General features: G+C 34.6%; 1 protein-coding gene across 2 annotated transcripts in view; it reads left to right on the top strand.

The window, feature by feature from the left end:
* Positions 1–21,978, top strand: part of LOC150078432 (uncharacterized) — a 127,472-nt gene that overhangs the window by 26,190 nt on the left and 79,304 nt on the right. For both annotated transcript variants that reach the window (XM_090384864.1, XM_090384863.1), the window contains exons 3-4: positions 3,000–3,170; positions 13,654–13,774. In XM_090384864.1, the coding sequence (XP_090240990.1) occupies positions 3,000–3,170; positions 13,654–13,774 (292 nt within the window). The remainder of the gene's footprint in view (positions 1–2,999; positions 3,171–13,653; positions 13,775–21,978) is intronic.

The following is a 21,978-nucleotide window of genomic DNA, read 5'->3' as shown; positions in this document are numbered from 1 at the left end:
AAAGATAGTTTGGTTTCAGGAATGGGCTGGAAACAATGGCTGCAATAAGCATAATAAGAATATTGATAGAAAGGCATCTGGATGTGAACAGAGATGTATGTAGGTCTTTTATAGATTTGGATAAGGCTTTTTATTAGGTAGACCAGCTTAAATTATTGATTATACTGGAAAGGTTAGGTGTGGATTGGAAGGACAGAAGAAGAATTAATAGATTGTATTTGGAACAAGAAGTAATAGCTGGATTAGGACAAGGTGGCATGCACTGAAAGTGTAGAGAGATAGGAAGAGATGTGATGAGACAGGAGTGTTGCCTGTCCCTCACTTCATTTAATATATATGTAGAAGAAATGGTTAAAGAGGCATTTGGTAAAGGAACGTGGGTGAGGAAGAATTGTAAGCAGTGAAGATGGGGGAAAAAGTTATTGAGAGTGTTAAATTTGCAGATGATATGACATTGGTGACTGGCATTGGTTAATAGGCTAATGGAAAATTATGACAGGTTTGCAATGAGAATAAATTGAGGGTTTAGTGTCAAACACCATTAACTACAAAATTGCATTTTCTTTTTGCAATAACTTTAGTTTTGCTTTATACAAATAACAATGCATATCATGTCATAGAACTGTATCTCTCTGTACTTTACAAGTTAGCTTAGGCTGTAGGTACATTTCCAGAAAACCAAGAAAATGCCAAATGACTTGTTTTTTGGTTAATTACAAAACCAACAACTACAATATGATTTTGTAGTTGACATTGTTTGACACTAAACCCTCAAAATATTGAGAAGACAAAGGTTATAAGAGTAGAGAGGTGTGAGTTAAATATTGAAATAAGAGGTAATAGAATAGAACAGGTGAGCAAATGTAAGTATTTGGGAAGACTTATGGAAGATGAAGAAAAGAGCAATATAGAGAGAGATCAAGAATAATAATGGGTAAAAAAGCTTTTGAGAAGTGAAGAGAAATATTATGTGGGAGATAGAAATTAGTCCAAGGAAGATTGTTACACTGTCTGGTATGGAGTGTGGTACCTTATGGGTTAGAGATATGGACACAGAATAGAATTCTTTAAAATAGTGGTTCCCAAACTACTGAGATCTACGGACCCTCTCAAAAATAAAAAATAGTTTGCGGACCCCTATATATATAAATATATATATATTTTTGCTAATAACAAAGGCATCACAAAGAGCTGGTAGAACTTGTAGAAAATCCTAACAGATCTGATCACAGAGAATGAAAAAATGAAAGTGAGAGCTGAAGAAACTCAAGCTAGCTTCTAGATCTGAATTGCAAAAACCTGATATACTTGTTTCAGTTTTATGCTGATCTTTCCAATCCAGTACTTACCAAGATCTGATCTTAGGATGATCTACTGATCTGGTCATTTTAAAGGTTATCAAACAGCATTTTATAACTTGAAAATTATTAATCTTAGCAGAATGAAGAAGAGTGGCATCACCATCAATATTTGTCATAGACCAAAAATGACACTCAATATGAGATAAATAAAATTGTTCAGTACAAATTGAATAATCAATCCCACTCTGAAATAAAACTGAATTTCAAACTTACTTTTGAAGCATCCTACATTGAAGAATATTCTTTCTCTTTTATAGGCAACAAACACACACACACACACACACACACACACACACACACACACACACACACACACACACACACACACACACACACACACACACACACACACACACACACACAGAAGGAGACATATTTAAATTAACAGTCGGCAGGTGTGTGAAATCACACACATGGTATTAATATTTTGAGGGTCATTTCTCTCCTGTTCAGTAGAGACTTTTTGAATTTGTCTTAGAGAAAATGTGGTAAAAAATTACCTTCAAAAGCTTTATGAATTATGAGTTAGTGAACAAGAGCATTTTGATCCCCATGCAGGGCCGGCATAAACTTTTGCAAGGCCGGATTAAAAATTTGCGCGGGGCCAAAAAAAAGAACACCTAAATAAATTATTTATTATAAACCATTATTACATGTTATATAGGATCATAGAATATTATTAAATAATTTTTCTGGCCTTTTTCGTTGCAAAGTCTTTAATTACATCATCAAAATTTATAGAATTTGCTACCTCGCTTTTGATAGACAAAATAGCCAGAGATGTAAAACGTTCTTGGCTTACTGCAGATTGAAGGTAATTTTTAATTAAATTTAATCACGAAAAACTAAGCTTGGCTGAAGCTACGGTTACTGGCATTGTCAACATTATTTGCAAGGCAATTAATAAATTGGGGTATGCTTCTGAAAGGTTACTTTTTATAATATATTTCATTGTGTCAAGACTCAAACAATATACTGGCATAATCGTCTGGATTTTCTAGTAGGTTGAATGGTGGGATTTGCTTTGCCAGTCATTAAGTGACATGGAAACATCAGGGAAGTACAGCAGCAGAAAAAAGCGCGTGTATTTGTAAGTTGTAACGCGACGCCTTAGAAAGCACGGGGCCCATCTAAAGCGTGGGGCCGGGTTCCGGGGAACGCGCTGAACCGGCGCCGGCACTGTCCCCATGCAACCAACATCACGGTTAAGAAAGGATAATTGCAGGCTAATGTAAGAAAATTTGACTAGCCAAAGAGTAGTTGGGTACTGGAATAAATTTTTATGTAATCGTGTTTAAAAAATTTATGTAAATTTAAATAATTAGATAGATTAGATAAGAGAAATTAAATTAAAAAAATACAAGGGCTACAAATTTAGCACTTTTTTTTTTTTTTGAGGTTGATACTACATAAGCTTTGTTTACTTGCATCAGTTACCAGAACTATTACTAAATATGAGATCTGTTACTTTTTAGTGATTAATTCATTATTTAGAAATTTTTAAATTATCCTTGAAAGACATTTATCATGAATGTGGAATATATTGTTGAAAAATAGTTTCAAAGTGATTAATAATAGAATAGATTTATTTTTTGTTTATAAAATTGAAGTTTAACCTAGAATTGTATTTTAAATCAGCAGCCACAAGACTTGGAGAAAACTGCGTGCATGATGTGCAGTGTCGACGTAAAGATCGTAACAGTCACTGTTCCTTAACTTTTGACCAAGGATCTCAAATTGTGTATAGATGTATATGCAAACTCAGTTTTCATACAGAAACTATAAATAATACAGAAAAATGTGTCCTTGGTGAGTGATTAAACTGAGTCTGTAATTGCAGTTGTAATTGCAATTTGTTTATGTTATAAAAATGAATCAAAAAATTGTAAATATGTAGTTTTTCACAATTAATTATTACCAAAAGTTGCCATTCATTTGTATTAGTCATATTTCTGGTTGCATAATATTGTTATAATTAAAAAAATAAATAAATAAAAGGACATTTCATTCAGAAATAAACATAATTATAATAACATAGGTTTCAGTGCTTTATTATCTTCAAACAGAACATACCACTTCTCCCACATGAAGTCTAAAAATGAATGGACACCCTATAGAGAGACTAAAAATCAAGTTGATTATTTAAACTGTGCTGCCTAGTCTGAAGCTGAACATGAATTTTCAAATGAGCTTTGTGCTAGGCAGTATAGATAAAGTCATGGCCGTTTCTTTTAGTATCTCTATTTGAATTACTTATTGTATTTCTCTGAGTATTTATAGCAACAGGGTGCTCATTTGTTTTTGAATTTGGACTGGGACGTGTATCTTTTTAGGAGTGCTAAGACTCATATTATAAGATATTTTAAATTGTGTGTTAAATTTAAGAGGACTTTTAAAAAAAATAAGAGAGGTAAGGCCTTTTATTTATAAAAAATGTCATAATTTTTTAATGATAGATCAAAAATTGTTTTTTATTAAATTTATTTTGCTGTCTTAAGCAATATACTTTTAGATGTTTTGTCACTGTAGGACAGTGGCAACAGAGAGATACGTTAGATTTTTCTCTTTGTACTGATAACTCAGCCACAGTCTTTTATGGATTATCACTTTGGTTGCCTGCCAGTTTCATAACCCATAAAATTCACTATATATTCTAAGCAATATAAACAACTTTAACCTTATTACTGCTCATGCTCATCTTGACTTCACTTCTATTATTATTATTATTAACATAAAATAAAACTGTCTTCAGTTTAACTTTGTTATTAATTTTCTGCTTTTTCTGGCCTCTTAGCCCTTGGATATGCACTATTTGCCCTTCAACCAGATTACTATTCTGCCTCATGGTGATGGTAGACTTCCACTATTTGGTGATTATGATGAAGGTCATAATGTAATTCAAAAGTAAATTAACTCCATTAAAAGCACATACTACATTTACACTATGTTAATATTATAACCACCTAATCCTTTTACATCTTTCCAGTTGCTTGTTGTTGTTGTTGTTTTTGGTTTTTAGGAGCATTAGCAACTAAGGCCATATTGCTCCGGGATATGCGGTGGTCATTCCCTGAATGACCTTTCCGCATCCTCTCTATTTGGTAGTGATGGGCTCGAACCCCAGTCTAATCAAGAAGCGTGTGCTACGCACTGCTGCTCCTTCCCACCTGGTTACGGAGGCGCCGCCAGTTGCTTGTATTATAATGTGTGTTATTTCCAGTTTCTTTCAAATGCTTCTTCTTAGTTACACTCTTTGAAAACCTCACATTCTTTAGGTTGAATAGTATTAAAAGAAGACTGGAATAATCTAGGTAACTAAATAAGGCATTAGTTCTCCCCCCCGGATCAACATAACAGTGAAGCATAATGTTAGTTGCAGCTTGAACATTCCAACTCTTTGTATAACTGAGTAATTTAACGAGAACCTCTTAATGTTCACCGGCCATATCTAATCTCCGACTCTTGGTCCTTTATGCACATGCGCGAAGACAAATAATCCCCATTTAAGTTCCATGCTCACACCTGTTCGGGAATTTTCATTCCTGTGATCATGACATATGGTCGAAAAGCATTGTCAGCTTCAGGAAGGAAAATCGTTTTGTTATTTTTTTTGTTAAATTAATTTTTACTTAATTTTTAATTGCATTAAATTGATTTTTAATTGGGTTCATTTTATTTTTAATTATTGTTAATTATTTCCTGCTGTAATGTAAGATTTTCGATTTTTTAATTGTTTTTGTTTTAATCTCTGGAGAGTATCATATGGAAGTGTTCTACGTATCATATTGAGGTAAAATTCTCTTATTCTTTTACAAATATTATTATAATAGAAGTGATGGACAGCTGAGTTGGGTAGTTTTTTTTTTTTTTTTTTTTTTGCTCTTGTTGTTTAAGCTTACTTCCTTGCATCATTAATTGCCAGTACTACTATTACTACTACTACTACTACTAATAATAATAGATAAGTTAATGTTTGAATGTACTGCACTAGTAAACAGTCCTATGCCAGTATTTTAATATAAACTGTGTATTTTATCAGTGAAATTTAGTTTCTAAGTCAGTGTCGACTTTACAAAACTTCTTTTCTGAAAAATATCCTGTTTTCTTCCTGTTTTGTCCCAAAAATCTCCTGCTTTCCTACTGCTTACAATTGCCCAATATCCACAATATCCAGTTTTTTTCATATTCAAGAAGTTGGTAACTATGTATATCAAAGATTATAATTTTTAGAGCTAGGTTTTACTGGAAGTTCTATCCAATGTCCATTTTCCTATAATTTATTTCTATTCTTTATTATGCGTAAATCTATTGGAGATTTTTTTAATGAGAATTCAGTTATCTCTAATTTTATTCTGAGGTTTGACTTTTATCCCTTTAAGTATCAGTTTAAGAACTTTTAAATTTTTCCTTTTACTGCTTCCATTGTCATAATTTAATTGGAACAGTCAATTTCAGTATTCCTTAGATGGGTGACTTTGTTCTAGTTTCTTTAATATGTCAATATTAAGATGTATCTGGCAACTTAATTTCTCTTTCTTCTAATTTTTTAATTTTTGATTTGCAATAAGTAATTATAAAATAAAAGATTCTGAAATATCACAGTTATCTGTTATAGCAGCTTATTTCTGCTCATGTAATAACTCTGTTAAAGTCTTTAAACATAAATTTGTTTAACACTTTGCACACCTTTTTTATTTATGCAAACACTGGTTTCAGGGGAAGACTCATTTTCTTCCTTACTTTCTTAAATGAATGGTGGAGTAGAATCTATCTTAGAGATCTTTAGCTCCCAGTTAATTCAATACTGCTACTAAAGCAATAATATACTGAGCTGTGATATAACTGTAAACTCCAAAAATAAAAACAAAATCTTAATTCTGTCGATTGCTCGCTCACTCACTCACTCTCACACTCTCTCTCTCTAAGAAGTGGAAAGGAATGTAAGGATATCCCACAGGATTATTGAAGAGTCATCAATAAGACCATCTCAAATTTTAGATTTCCCTACCCCCAACCTACACTAATAGCCATTCATTTGGATTTGGATGTAAATAATGAGTCTACTGTTATTGACATTTACAGGATGCATTTAATTTCAGTGTGATTAATTTTACTCATTGGCAATCTGATATATCTAAAAATGTCCACTCCACCAATATTTTTTCACAGTATCTTAGAATTGATACTGTGCAGTCAGGTGATTAACAGTGTCAGAAAATTCTATCTCAAATTGATTGATAATCTATTTCCTCTATCTTACCTGCACTTTCATTTTAATTTAGCTGTTAATATTATCAACCATAAAAAGCTATTTTCAGATCAGTTTAGCCTTAATGAAATCATTAACAAAGTAACCCATCAGGTTCTTTGACTACTTTTCTTGTTCCTTCTTGTCCCTTTTGTTTGGGTATGTATGTACATATTGACATCTAGTTGCTACTGTTTTCTGCGGTGGAAAACATGTATGTATGATTGCCAGTTGCGGATGCTTATACGCGTATAATGAACACTGTAGCTCTATCATCTGGATGTCTACTATTTTTATTTTTGTTTTTTTTTTTAAGGTATATCATCTTTTCAATGTGGTATTTCATACAATATGACCCGGTGCTTACTGGGTGTCAATCTAAATTATTTCTTATTAATTTTTCAAAAGTTTTTCACAATTTTGTTGCCGAGGTTGCTAGTATACACTTCATGTATCTGTTTACTTTCTTTCTTATACCCGTCTTATCTTGTTTCATTGTGTCATATTGGTTTGATCATCTTGTATTGGGTGAGTTCATAAGTAGTCTCAATCATCTATTTCACTTTATTTCTTTTGTTGTACATAATTTATCTTCATTTTTAATAAATGGGATACTGTGTTAATCTATAGTTACCATTATTTAGTTTCCTGCCACTTTCTGCTTACTACTTTTATATATATATATATCCAGGGCTGTTACTAGCATGGATGGGAAATCGCGCTCCCAAATAACCTGAACTCCAACTTTATATTCTTCAATCATATGCTGTTCACTTTCCTAAAACTGTCATTTTTCCGTATTACATATTAGTGTGATACAAGGGCAGGAGTGTCTATTTCTATCCTAATTACCTACCTAATTTCATCTCATATTAGCTGAATGCTATACCAGGGGTTGGCAACCTTTTTTGAGTGAAGAGCCATTTTTGATCCAATTAAAAAAAAAGAGAATCTGAAGAGCCACATCTTAGCTCAAGCTGGGAAGAGCAGGGGATTTAAGAAATGGAATAGAGTGGGAAGGTGTTTTATTAAAAAAATATATATTTTGAAATATTATTTATTAATACCAAAAAAAAGTAACAAACATCCAATTAGGTATGAATTAATGTGACTTTTTCTGCTGAACTTCTTGAGCGAATCTCAACATCAGATGAGTATGCTGTAATTTTCATCTTTAAACATGCTGTGAGATTTGCATTGTTCAGACGGTTTCTTGATTTATTTTTAATGTAGTTCATGTTCGAAAATATTTGCCCACAGAAATATATCGAACAACAAACTGAGAGAAGTCCAAACGCAAATATTTTCAAATTTATATACATGTCCGGTAAGTTACTCCACGCATCGAACACAATTTGGTCTTGCTTTTTCGACTCGTCTATCACCTTCCATTTGTGTAAAATTACAATGGTAGCCTTTTGCCTCTCCAAATCTTCAATTTCAGTTTTAAGGCATTTTAGTCTTGCACTCCACATGTCCTTAGTTTTTAAGTCCTCTAACTCCATTTCAAATTGTGCTTCATGTGGGCTAAAAGTTAGAGCTGCAGACCCCTGTGTTATACCATTGCTTATAAATGCTACAATATAAACAGGTTTTATATATATTTATATGCATTTCTGCCATTAGCCTTTGTCTACTCCCAACAATGGTTGTTGTTTTAGTTTCTTTGTTCATTTTTGTTTTAGCTTTAGTTTCATTGTTCATTTATGTTTATATCTATTTTTAGGTCCTCTGTTGTGTCAACCTTAAATTGCATGCCGCCAGTCTTTATATCCTCCCTTATAGTTTTAATTTTATATTATTTTATATAATATTTTTTTTACCCAATACTATATTTTGATGTAATTTTATTTTGCCATGGCATGTACTTTGCGTTAGAAACAGAGGACACTATATATTATCCTCTTATCGGGCAGTTCCGGTGGTTCACACTTGAAAACAACACTAGGATTGTACGATAATATGACAATATAATCATGTATATATCTTGTATAATAATATTGACTTATTTCTTTATATATGTATTAATTTTTTTCCTACCCTTCTTTTGTTTCTTCTTTCACACTTTTTACTTACTTCTCTTATCTCTACAACTTTATTTGCTTACTTATTATACTATTATGGTTGTCAGGTCCTTTCTGGCTATCAGTTACCTTTGTCCATAATCAAAATCCTTTTTCTTACTCCTTCTCCCATTAATCTTTACAATATATATATATATATATATATATATGTAGACAAAAAAGTAATTATTTGTGTATTTGGTTGGAGAGTACCTAAAGATGTGGGTCCTAGGACTTTTAACTACTTAGATTACCTGAAAGTCCTAGGACCCACAGCTTTAGGAATAAAATGATACAATAATTATGCTTATATTAATTATATTTTATTTCAGATAATTTGTTTTTTAGCATACAGGTTCTCCCAATTCTCCCATGGTTATTACATCTGATAGCTCAACTCCCCTACCAAATACACAAATAATTACTTTTTTGTCTATTTTTCATTATGGTTGCCGGTTTTTTGTACATTTATTGTAGTACCCTGGATCCATAACCCAATCTTATATATATTTTAATTTCTCATTCCTGTTTACTAAGACTTTCAGTAATTTCATTGCATCTTTATTATTTTATATATATATATATATATATATAGTCAAATGTATTTTGTATTGAGTAGGGTTGCTGACCTGTCAAGTGTAATTACAATGGAATAAATTGAGAATGCCTGCAAGATAAAAGCAGATTACCTGAAATTAAATGAAATTAAGATTAACTTAAAAATAACATAAACATAATAAAAATGGTATCTAATGCTGTAGCTCCTAGGACTTTAACTACATCTTCAGAGCATCGGCAGCCAAACCATAGGAGCCACAGCAATAAGCAAGGTCTCTGTTTCTGGTATGATGTATATATATGAAACGTATACACCAAAGCTGACCAGACAGAGACCAAAAAAGAAGGAATAAAATGATATAATTCAAAAATAAATAAATAAATAAAAGTAAAATGCTACAATAAAACAGATAAATTCTGTCAAAGGAAAAAAAAAAATAAGTGAAAGTATGAGAGAAGGCAAAATGCCCAGTTTGAAATTTAAACAAAGTAAACTTAAGTTGAAAGAATAAAATCAGGTTTTTTGACAACTTATTATTATTATTATTATTAGCCATATGGTACAAGGAAGCCTGAGGCTTATGCTGCACCACCCAAAATAGATTTCTGAGTTACCCTGAGAGATAGAGAAGTAGAAGGGAATCCCCAAGATAGAATGATGATTTCCAGCTCAGGACCCTGGGTGTGCCAAGTGCATACTCACCAGATGTGAGCCCCTGGGGTTCTATTATGTCGTAAAATATTTGGTTTTTTTTTTTTTGTACACTGAATTTTACTGTACATCATTCATAAAACTGTTTTTGTTTAAACACTCAAATATATTTTCTGTTACATTTTCTTCCCAATGAGGGCCTCAGTGCAAAGTTTCAAATGCTGCCAACATTTCTTAATATTGCCATCATTTTCATCTAACTCATCGTCGATATTGTGACTAGGTCTTTAAATACACTTCAAAATGTTGGAGTCACTCGGATATTCAGCTACTATGACATCATTATCAACTCCTAAAAATTTGTCAAGAACATTTTCTCCACTAATCAAACCTCGCTTGAACTCTTCCCAAGATTGCGCAATGTCTTGTAGTAGTTCATCCCTCTCATCGCTGTTAATTAGTGTTTTAGCAAAACCTGCTTTTGCAAAACAATTCTTAATCATTGTTTCCATCACATCTTGACTCCACAATTTTGCCAATTCTGTTATGCACATCGCAAATCTATATAATTTTTTTCAGTATGCATCTTTGATAGTGCATTTTTAAATCCTTGGCCCATTGGCTGCAGTTTAGACAAGGTATTTGGGGGGGGGGAGAAAACAAGTTTCACACTTGTAAGTTTCGAAATTACTGAGTAAAGGTTCACAGGGCAGTTGTTGATCAACACGATTTTTCTGTTTTCTTTCATCATCTTTCTATTGAAATTTAAAATCCACTGTTCAAAAATTTCACTTGTCATCCAAGATTTTTTGTTGTAGTTGTAGTCCAACTCTAACGACTTTACCCTTTTGAAACATTGGGTTTGTTTACGTTTGCCTATTAACAAAAGCTTCAGTTTTTCATTACCAGCCATATTTGCACTGACCAAGAGTGTAATTCTCTCCTTACTATTTTTACCACCTAAGCAACTTACTGTATAATCAGACCAGAGACAATGAAATTAGCAGAGTGTAGCAAATGTAGGACTGTATGGGAGACCAAAGAAATGAGCCAATAGTTCTATGTATATTTATATTGGTTGAAGTAACCCGAAGTGTGTATGTGGGGGGGGGTGAAATGGTCAAAGTGAACCATGCCCGTGTGACACAGAGGTAAGCAATTAAACAAATAGACAAGTGCGTCAGCAAAGGGAGAATAAATGACTATCAAAGTAGGGTTGAAAAGACAACTCAACTTTGTTTAAGATGAAAAAAGAAGCGATAGCAGAAGAATAGCATCTCGATATTGCTTTCGGCCAGCCTAATCACGCATGAGAAATAAATTGTAGTGTTAAAGGACAGCAGAAAGCAAGTGGAATAAGGGGAATATGTGCTTGGGCTGTCGGGGTTGCAAAACCCATACCAAAGTTGGGCCCTGGACGGAGGACTGGACATATGCCTCATGTGTTTAAGTCAGTATTGGTATTGCAAATATTGGACTGAATGATGTCAGTGAAGAAATATAAAACAGAAATAAAAACAATCATAAAGATGACAAATAGTAAGTAGGACATAACAAAACAAAATACCCTCCTCCCCACATAATAAGCCAATCTGTGGGCACAAGCTTTCTACACTATGATACATGACAGAGGCTAGGGGGTATATAACTATATATTATGTACAGGCCTGAAAGTAATAAGGAATCAACCTGCAATTACGTTTATATACGTTGCAATTATGTTGTTTATATAAACAACAATTGATTCCTTATTACTTTCAGGCCTATATATAATGTATAGTCATATACCCCCCTAGCCTCTGTCTTGTCTCACGATATAGAAAGCTTGTGCCCACAGATTGGCTTATTATGGGAGTATTTTGTTTTGTTATGTCCTACTAACAGCATGTTCCTAAAATGATGCCTCCACACCTGTATGCAGTACTTAAGATGTGGCCTGATCATTGCCGTATACAAAGTTATAATCCTCCTTATCCCTCCAAGAAAAATTGCTGTATATCATTGACAAAACCCCATGAGCTGCCCTGGCAGCCTGTCAGCACTGGTCAGAGAACTTCATGTCTGACTGCATAATTACCCTCAAGTCCTTTTCATTTTCCCACTACCCTGAGTGTAGTACCATATAGTTGGTACATTACTCTGGGATTACTGTTACTCATATGCATTACCTTGGATAGTGACGAAGGTATATATTGATAAACCTTCATCAATATCCTTAATAAATACAGAAAACAACAATGGGCCCAGCACTGAACCTTGTGGAGTTTCACTAATAACAATAGTTTGCAAAGAGCAGTGTTCATAGATAACCACTCTCCGTCTTCTCCCATTCAACCATCCTTTATCCCCAGCACTAACTTGCTCTGTTGACTCCATAGGGGTCTGTGCTGAAAATTACATGTTATCAGACTCCACAAATAAACCCTTCATATTCAGGCCAAAAACTTTTCAAGTGATTTTTTAATATCATCAGTTATAGTAAATAAACTTAACATTTAATAAATGTAGTATCAAGTATCTCCTTTAAATTGAATTAAATTTTTTAATATCTACACACAACTTTGATTATGAGATGTTATATGCACTTCAAAGTTATGAGATGTTCATACATTTTAGATATATGTAGTTGGTTAGATATATAAATTAAAAGGATTTTTACAACCTCAGGAGCTCACATTTGGTGAGTATGGGCTTGGCACACCCAGGGTCCTGAGCTAGATATCACCATTCTTCTCTTTTTTGGCGATTCCCTCATACTTCTCTCTCTCTCTCTCTCTCTCTCTCTCTCTCTCTCTCAGGGTACTCAAATTCCTTTTGGCTGGTGCAGCATAAGCCTCAGGCCTCCTTGCACCATATGGCTAATAATAATAATAATATGTAACTAATTTTTTATGAGAATGTTTGTATTATTTACAGAATTAGCACTTTTTGCTGAAACTGAATTTTGGTGAGACTGAATCAGTTAAAATATGACTATACTTGATAAAATTAAAATAAAATTTGCTTAATACCACAGGGCAGCAAATAGGTCCAAGTTTAACAAGATGGAAGCTGTGAGAATTTCACTTTTTTTTTTTTTTTTTTTTTTGTACTATTGCATGGATTTGAACGTGCATTGTGTATAAATCTGTACTCGTAAACTGACTACTAGCTACAATAATAAAATATTATTCTTAAACTTGCTTTCCTCTCTCTCTCTCTCTCTCATTAATATGATTTCTTTATTTGGTTAGCAGCTTCACTATCATGATGGAACTTTCTTCAACAAAGTATGATGTTGAAAACTGATACTGCAGAACATTTTGTTTGTTTTGACAGGTGAAGGTGCAAAATATATTCCTTGAACTAGAGTATTTCACAACCTCACGATACACTTAGTTTGGTTGTCCACCCATCGGAACACAGATGAAAATAAGATTTTAATAAAATGAAACATCATTATGTCATATCTGAGTGAGTGATATTATGGCTTTTAAAAATTAAAAGTGCAGTATGAACTGAATCAAAGCTTTCACTAACAAGCTCTATTCGCTGACAAAAGGTACTCATTTCTCCTTTAATATTCCTTCCCAGTTTGTACCAAATTCTTTACTCCCACCACAAAGGCCAAGTGGCATCTCCATTACAGACCACTGTTGTTCTCTATTCTGAAATTGTAGATGTGCTTTAACCTTACATATTTAAAAGGTCTATAAGTAATTGTTTTATATTTTATAGATTATTTTAAATTCAGTTTTTAGTATGACATGAATAATGCTTGTTATTTATTAGGAAAAACTACTGGAGATGAGAAAGAAGGTTTAACTGCAGCTCCAATCATTCTTTGTTTCATGGGATGTGTTGTAGTAGAGGCATTTTGTTTACTAGCATTTCGCTACTGGAAGAAGCATAGGTAAATAGATTTCTGATATTGCTTTAAGTACTGTTTGTTTAACATTTATAACTTTTATTAATATTAGTAGTGGTAAAATTATGTGTAAAAAATTATCTAGGGTTAAACTTCCTTAACCCTGTTGTCATGGTGCCCCTGATCTTTACAAATGTGATGCTGCAACTGACAAGTGTAAAACTTTCTTTTAATTTCTAGAAAAGGTGTATGAGTTTTCTGAATTCTTCTTGGAGTGTGCCAATATTTCATCTTTTCTTAATGGACTGCAATGCTTACTGTATGCATTTTCTATTTTTAAATAAAAAGAGTAAATATTAAAAAATGCTGTTTTTTTTCCTTTTATTTTCAAACAAAACAAATTAGTTCTGTTGAAAATAAAAATAAAAAAATTACAGGCATAAAATATAAAGATGAAGCTATTAATCTCTCCCATTTTCCAATTTACAAGACTTTAAATGTGTGAAATTTAAAATGTGTGTGGCCCACATATTTTTGCTTGTAATAGGCATAAATAGGTTTAAATAGGTTGTAATAGGCATAAATAGGTTTAAAACATTTAAAAAATGCATATATTGGCTGCTATTATTCACTTTATAGCCAAAATTTTTTCCAAATTTCTTTAAAATTTGATGTGCCATGAGGTGTACAAAATTTAAATATTATGCATGTGGCTAACTCTTTATATCGACACTATCACTTTCCATGTTTCCGTATTTATTATTCAAATATAATAATGAATATTTCAAATCTTTCAAAAAGACATAGTGTATGACAATTGGAAGCGATTAAAAATTATTGATAATGTGGGACAATTTTATAAATAACGAACTAGAAACGAATACATGATTCATATAATTCCCAGGTGATTATCACTTTCTGGGTATATTTTTCAAAATAATAATGAGTATTTCAAATGACTTTCAAAAACACATAGTTTACAAACAGTTATAAACTATTAATAATTGTTATATCATGTGGGAGAATTTTACAAATAACTTAAATGAGAAATAAACATATAATCTAAGCTTTGTAGTGTCAGTAGTATAGTCAGTTTCCTATGCTAGATTGTCACGCCAAAGTGTTATGAGTTAAAAGTAGAAAAAAAGGTGGTGGGTTGTTACCTCTTGGGTGCAGTTATGCTATAAACACCTGGAAAATGAAAAAAAATCAAAAAATCATACCAAGTAAAAATTTATCTATATTTAGGAAGTATAGAAAATTGCAGATTTTTATCTGCAGCCAACAATTAACGCAGGCTCATAATTTCCAAGTTACATCATAGGTTTAGTGCCATAACTGCAGGGTTAAGCCTCCCGGATCCTCCTTCTCTGTCTATCCCTTTTTAAATCCCTATGGTGGATACTTCCACCTACATCCACCTCTTTACTTCTACTTTGGTGCCTCCATAGCCAGGTGGGCAGGAGCAGCAGTGCGTAGCACACACTTCTTGATTAGACCGGGGTTCGAGCCCATAACCACCAAATACGGAGGATGCGGAAAGGTCAGGTAATGACCACTGTATATCTCTGTATGGCCTTAGTTGCTAATGCTTCTAAAAACCAAATAACAACAACAACAAACTTCTATTTCCTCCTCTACTCCCACTCTATTTGCCCTCCTTTTCATTACTATAGCGATCCCTTTCCCTATGTCTTTACTCCCTCTACAGACAAACCCTCAAATCCCACTTTTGCTTGGTGGCTAGCCCGTCATCACTTTAACTCCTCCCCTCTGGGGCAGGATGGGCTTCTTGTTCCAAAGGCCCCCCCCACTGTAACCCCTTTCAACCTGGTGGCCACCTTCGCTACCGCTCCCACTGCTCTTTCCCTCTTTTATCCCCTACTCACTATCTCCCCTGTCTTCCTTTCTTCATTTTTATTTTTATTTTTTTTGGGCCATCCCTGGGACGCTCAGGCAACTCCAAAGTTTGCCCTGCCACAGTCTATTTCTTTCTACTGACCTGGCCCGCTTCCCTGTGGTGAAGGACGGCAACTAGAGGTTGGTGGTTTCCACAATCCCTTAGGTTAAGAGGCTGTATGAACAACATACCAACACGACTTACACTAACCTTTCACAAACGCACAGTAACTCTCACTATCTGGCCTTTACAGAATATTGTATATGTCTCAAAGTACTAATAGTGGAGTTGGGGGAAATCCCTATATACCTAAACCCCCGGTGCTGCTAGTCAAACTACACTATACACTATATGAGCAGTGATCAGTTGATGTTACTTTAGAACAGCTGAGAGTGGCAGACAGAAAGAAAATGCCCAGTGTCTGAGTACAGCTGAAAAATATATATTTGATTACAGTTGCAAAATTTTACCCTGGTTGTGGAATTAAATCTGTTTATTTTTTCTCTCCCTTTGTGGGCATAAATAAGTTGCTGTTTATCAAAGATTAACCACAGAAGCTGTGCGAAAGGAAAATATTACACTCAACTATATAATAAAATTTTTTTGTTCATTAAATAACATATAACAAACAAAAAAAATTACATCTTTTCAGGACATTAGAATGGATTCATTTCGAATTTGGAGATTTTAATATCTTTCATCTTTTAACAAAGTAAATGTCAAAAAACTCTTGAAGCAGTTTGATCTTGACCATAAATAGTGACTTAATTTATGTAAAAAAGGCTTTAATTCCACACAACCAAGGCTGTAAGCAAACATATATTTTTAAAGTTCTACTTATCCACAGTAAGTAGAGCTTTAAAAATATTTGTTTGATTACAGCTGCTCTTGCTCAGCTTCTTTAAAGTAATATCAGTCTGGACAGTGGTTTGTACAAGAATCCTGGATAGTACATGTAGTTATAATTGGCAAGAGCAGTTGAGCACTATGTTACAAAGTTTACTGAATGAACGGTAGTGCTAGAAGAGAGAAGTATCTCCTTTTTTTTTGCACGGATTACAAGTATTAAACTGCAAATAATATCCCAAAATATGGACACTCTCTCTTTGGAAGGTATGTCCAGCTATACATAGTAAACAACATGGTACTTGTTTGTTTGCAGCTCATAGACATCAAGCTGCATGACTATTATGGTACCAAAAATGAAACTTGGTGACCTTTGTCATCATGTGCAAGAAATTGAAAAAGATTTTACATGCCTTGTGAATTCCATAAGGAGAATTTTTAATTCTTTTATTAAATCCTCCAATAAGAAAGTTTTCCCTTCCTTTGAAGTACATTTATCATTCTTTTCAAATTAAGTCCGTACATTTATCATTCTTTTCAAATTAAGTCCATACATTTGAACACTTCAAGATGCACAGTACCTGTGTCAGAAAATCATGCATTTTGTATTGTTAGAGATCAGTGCCCCCCCTCCCCCCAATGCTAAATTGGAAAGGAGAATTAAAAGGAGAATTTTTAATTCTTTTATTAAATCCTCCAATAAGAAAGTTTTCGCTTCCTTTGAAGTACATTTATCATTCTTTTCAAATTAAGTCCGTACATTTATCATTCTTTTCAAATTAAGTCCGTACATTTATCATTCTTTTCAAATTAAGTCCATACATTTGAACACTTCAAGATGCACAGTACCTGTGTCAGAAAATCATGCATTTTGTATTGTTAGAGATCAGTGCCCCCCTCTCCCCAATGCTGTAAACAAATTTGATTACATGGACATCCATAATGCAAGTGATAGTTATGTGAATTCTTTTTGATTTTCACACGCAGTTTTTAGGGAAGTGAATAGAAATATAAAATTTAAAGACGTATACTGTACAGTGATACTAAATTTTACAAGACACTGGCAAAATTTCATTATGATAATATCTGCTTGTTGGTTTTTGGCAGCAGCCTCTGTGAATTATACAAGTTGTTCACAAGTTGCCAGTACCAGTTTGGACTTTGAATTTCATTGTAGAAATGTTTCGAATAATTTGTACTAAAATGCATATAAAATCTTGTATCATTGGTAAGGGAACAGTACCGACTTCAAAACACAAACCTCCTTTTCAAAGCTGAAGCATTATTGTGTGAATAGAGATATAAACTTGAAACCACTTCCAGGTGAGGATATCTTCAAATATTTATTCATCAGCAAGAAAATGTGTGTTCTGCAGTAGATGGCAGCATAATTGTAAAACTATAACTATGGCAGAATTTAACAACAAAATTCCATCCTGTTGGTTTTGCTGTTGATCATCAGCTTCTGTGCAAGCTGTAATTCGTATAGCTTTATCCTCAAATAGCAATATAACAATTTACACATTTTTGAGTAACATGTTATGCACATTTTACTCATGTGCCAGTCATAGTCATGTTAAATTCATGACTGACATATATGGATTTCCCTGGGCTTTGTTTAAAACTTTCTCAAACCAGCACCACTTGAACCTTCACTGAGTTTTGTTTGGCCACCACCTTGGTTGAGATGATTGCACAAATAATGTGTTAAGAGCTGATTGTACAGGGTCAAGATTTCACTTTGTAGCATAAGTTTCTACTGTACTCCAGTGACATCCTGAAATTTGTTAGGTCATGGAATTGTCTCATTGGTATTGAACAGGATTAGTGACTCATTGATAGAATGTGATGGATGACTCATTTTCTTAGTTTTATGATTTGCACATGACGAAGCATTAGGCAGGTAAGGATTCACTAAACACGTTTTCTGGTTAGTACTTAATTTTTAGATTGTTGTTTGTAAACATTTGTTGTTAATCTAAAAATTTGTATTCAGCACAGAAATTTCCATACCTCCTAAAAGAAAATTAAGTAGCCCAGAAAACTGTGGCTTTTCAAAATGCATTCAAAGGCCTTTATCTATTTTTTAAAAATTGTATTGACAAACGATGTCTAACATCAGGACCAGGACTGGTCCTATAGTTTGGGGGAGTGCATGTCTAAGAATTAAGGTTGGGGATAAGCATTCCTCCATGGTGGGATTAGGAGGGGTACTTTATTTGATTTGGCCCTTTGTAATCTGAAGCCTGGGTGCTTTGCATCCTTTTTCCCTGAGCCCTGACTGGTGCGTCAGTGAGGCGAATGATACATTTTCCCTCCCAGAATATGTATATTTTACTGGAATGTATGTTTTGGAAATGAAATGGAAGGGGAAATAATTAATTTTATTGTACTTTTCCATGTACTGTATGTTTCTTTTGGATAAAAAAACTACACTTTATAGTACTACATAGAGTAAGTTCCACTACTGAAATAGCCTTTTATAACTATAATATGACCAACCAAAATCCAAAAAATTCCAGGATCTGGAAAGGATCAGATCCTGTGGTTACTGTATTTGGAAGGTTTGACTATATATACATATATAAACACACTACTTTACTACACACCCATCTGATTATAGCAGATCACATCCTACCCAAGCACAACATAATTATATACATATAGACACTCAAGAAGCAAGTACAGGGTTGTTAAAATTAAAGTCCCTAAGTAGAGGGGTCTGGAGCAAGTTCTAAGGCTCGTACCAAAGCCCCAGGTGCCAAGCGATTTTGTGATCAAGTGTCTTTGCCAGTGAATTTGCGCTCTCTTGAATAAATAAAATCGTCTTCTTTATTTACAGCGTTATACTAACAATCAATTAAATAAGCTTCAGTAAAGAAATCACTTTACTTGAACAGGAGGAAAAGTAACCTTCTTTCTTTTTTTCTTTCATTTTGCATTACTACTAACCCACTACCGCTTGGTCACAAAGGTGGCACTGCTCCTGCCTCCACATGGCGGGGCCGGTAACCTGGAGGGGAAAAGGGCTCCCTTCCAGGGCGAAATGGAGCAAGAAGTCTGTAAAACCCAGAAAAACACTGGGTGCATAGAAGAAACCTTGACAAGGCAAGAACAAGAGGAGTCTGGTTCTGTTGCAGCAAAACGTCAAAAGACTGACGTAGGCAGAATCCGAACTCCAACCTTCTTGATTATTCACTCAACTGAAGAACAACCAGTTGGAAAGCTCTCTCCATTTCTAGTGCAGAAATGCCTAGAAAGCACAATAGGAACTCCAAAGACAGTTCGTCGTCTAAGATCAGGTGACCTACTAGTTGAAGTTGCCACTGCTCGACAGGCTGAGCAACTACAAAAACTGAAAACTTTTGGTGGAACTTCTATCACCGTTTCACCCCATATTTCCCTGAACACGTCAAGAGGTGTCACCGAATGGGACCTCATGAACGTGTCAGACGAAGAACTAAAACAAGAATTACACGACCAAGGAATCATTAATGTCAGACACGGAACATAATATTTACTTTTGACAATCCCAAGCCACCAACAGTGATAAAAGCAGGCTACCTTAACTGCCGAGTTAAACCGTACATCCCGAACCCATTCGCTGCTATAAATGCCAGAAATTTGGGCACTCACAGACAGTCTGCAGAGGAGTAGCTGCCTGTGCCATGTGTGGATCCATTGAACACATTAGTACTGACTGCACAGCCACAAGACCAATCTGTCTGAACTGTAAAGAGGCACACCCAGCATATTCCAAAGAGTGTTCCCTTTGGCAGCGTGAAAAAAAGATACAGCGGTACAAAACCGAACATAACGTAACCTACCAAGAGGCCAAAAAATCCCTACCGGTTCCAAATACTAATAAGCCCACTTATGCACAAATAACCACAAAACACATATCAATTTCTACCCAAACGGAAGTAACTATACCACCAAATAAATCACTAGCTGAATGGGCCAGGTCATTGTTGTCCCCAGTACCAACGCCCCAAACGAAAAACAAACAAAGCAAAGCCATAAATACGCCAATCTCAGTACAACCTGATGCCATTCAACAGAATATCACAGTATCTACTACTCCTGACTCAAACCAAACAGAATACATGGACTCAGAAGACAATTTGAATCACGACGAACAGGTTCTAGAACTGTTCTCCAATGAGGATATGGATACAGGGAAACCTTATTTCCCAAAGAAGGGGAAAGGTAAACTCGACCGAGGCAAATCTTCTGTCCCTCGAAAAAAAGTCGAGGGTTCCACTAAACCCAAATAATGCTTACTTTCTTACAGTGGAACTGCAGAGGCTATCGCAGTAACTTGTCCGACATCCAAGATCTTCTTTCACAATATGACCCTATTGCCTTTTGCTTACAGGAAACAAATCTGACACCAAATATAAATGTTTCCCTTCGGAAATACATAATACATCGTCAAGATCGTGTTGCACAAAATTCGAACAATCCTGCCCATGGAGGAGTAGCACTGATCATCAACGTCCAGATACCCTCAAAGCCACTCCCGCTAAAAACAAACCTTGAGGCAGTTGCTGCACGAGTCAATATTAACTTTGATTTAACCATAGTCTCACTATACTTGCCACCTAACCAAAATATAAGCTATGCCGATTTAGAAGAATTAGTAATACAACTTCCGAAACCCTACTGTATCTTAGGAGACCTCAACAGTCACCATCCGCTGTGGGGAAACCACAATCTGGACAAGCGTGGACAAACCATTGAAAAACTACTCGATCAACAGAATCTGATAACTCTCAATAATGGGGCTCACACCTATACACATCTTCCGACAGGATCAACATCAGCTATTGATGTCTCTCTGTGCACAGCAACCATATATCCTCTGTTTGGATGGACTATTCACAGCAATCCGCTGGGCAGTGATCATTATCCTGTGATATGTCGCATTAACACAAGCATTCCCCACCTTTCTTATCGGATCCCCCAAATGGAACTTTTCAAAAGCTGAATGGGATGTGTACAAGCAGCTAGCAATACTAGAAGAAAACCAGATCCAACAAACATCCATAAACCTGGCAGTAGAATACATATCTAATCAAATACTGCAGGCAGCAGACAAAGCAATTCCAAAACAATCCACAAAAATATCGGCCAAATCAAAAGTGTGGTGGAATGATGAATGTAATGCAGCTAAAAAACAGAAGAACAAAGCATGGAATGTCTTCAGGAAGTTCCCAACAACAGAAAACCTCATCCACTTTAAACAGGCAAGAGCAAGGGCAAAACGAGTCAGGCAGACTAGCAGAAGGGAAGCATGGAGACGCTTCGCATCCACAATTACAAGCACGACAAAAACTCAAACAATATGGGCAAAAATACAGCGGATGTACGCAAAACACCCACGTGTCAACTGTCCCATGCTCACGTCAATGGCCACGATATCACAAAACCTGAGGATATCGCAAACACCCTGGGTAAAGCTTTCATGAATATATCAGCCGCAATATTTTCAGGCACACAA

This window comes from Mastigoproctus giganteus, chromosome 11, assembly GCF_048544385.1.
Source record: "Mastigoproctus giganteus isolate SK-2022 chromosome 11, ASM4854438v1, whole genome shotgun sequence".
NCBI lineage: Eukaryota > Metazoa > Arthropoda > Arachnida > Uropygi > Thelyphonidae > Mastigoproctus > Mastigoproctus giganteus.
This window is presented reverse-complemented; position numbering and strand designations above follow the sequence as displayed.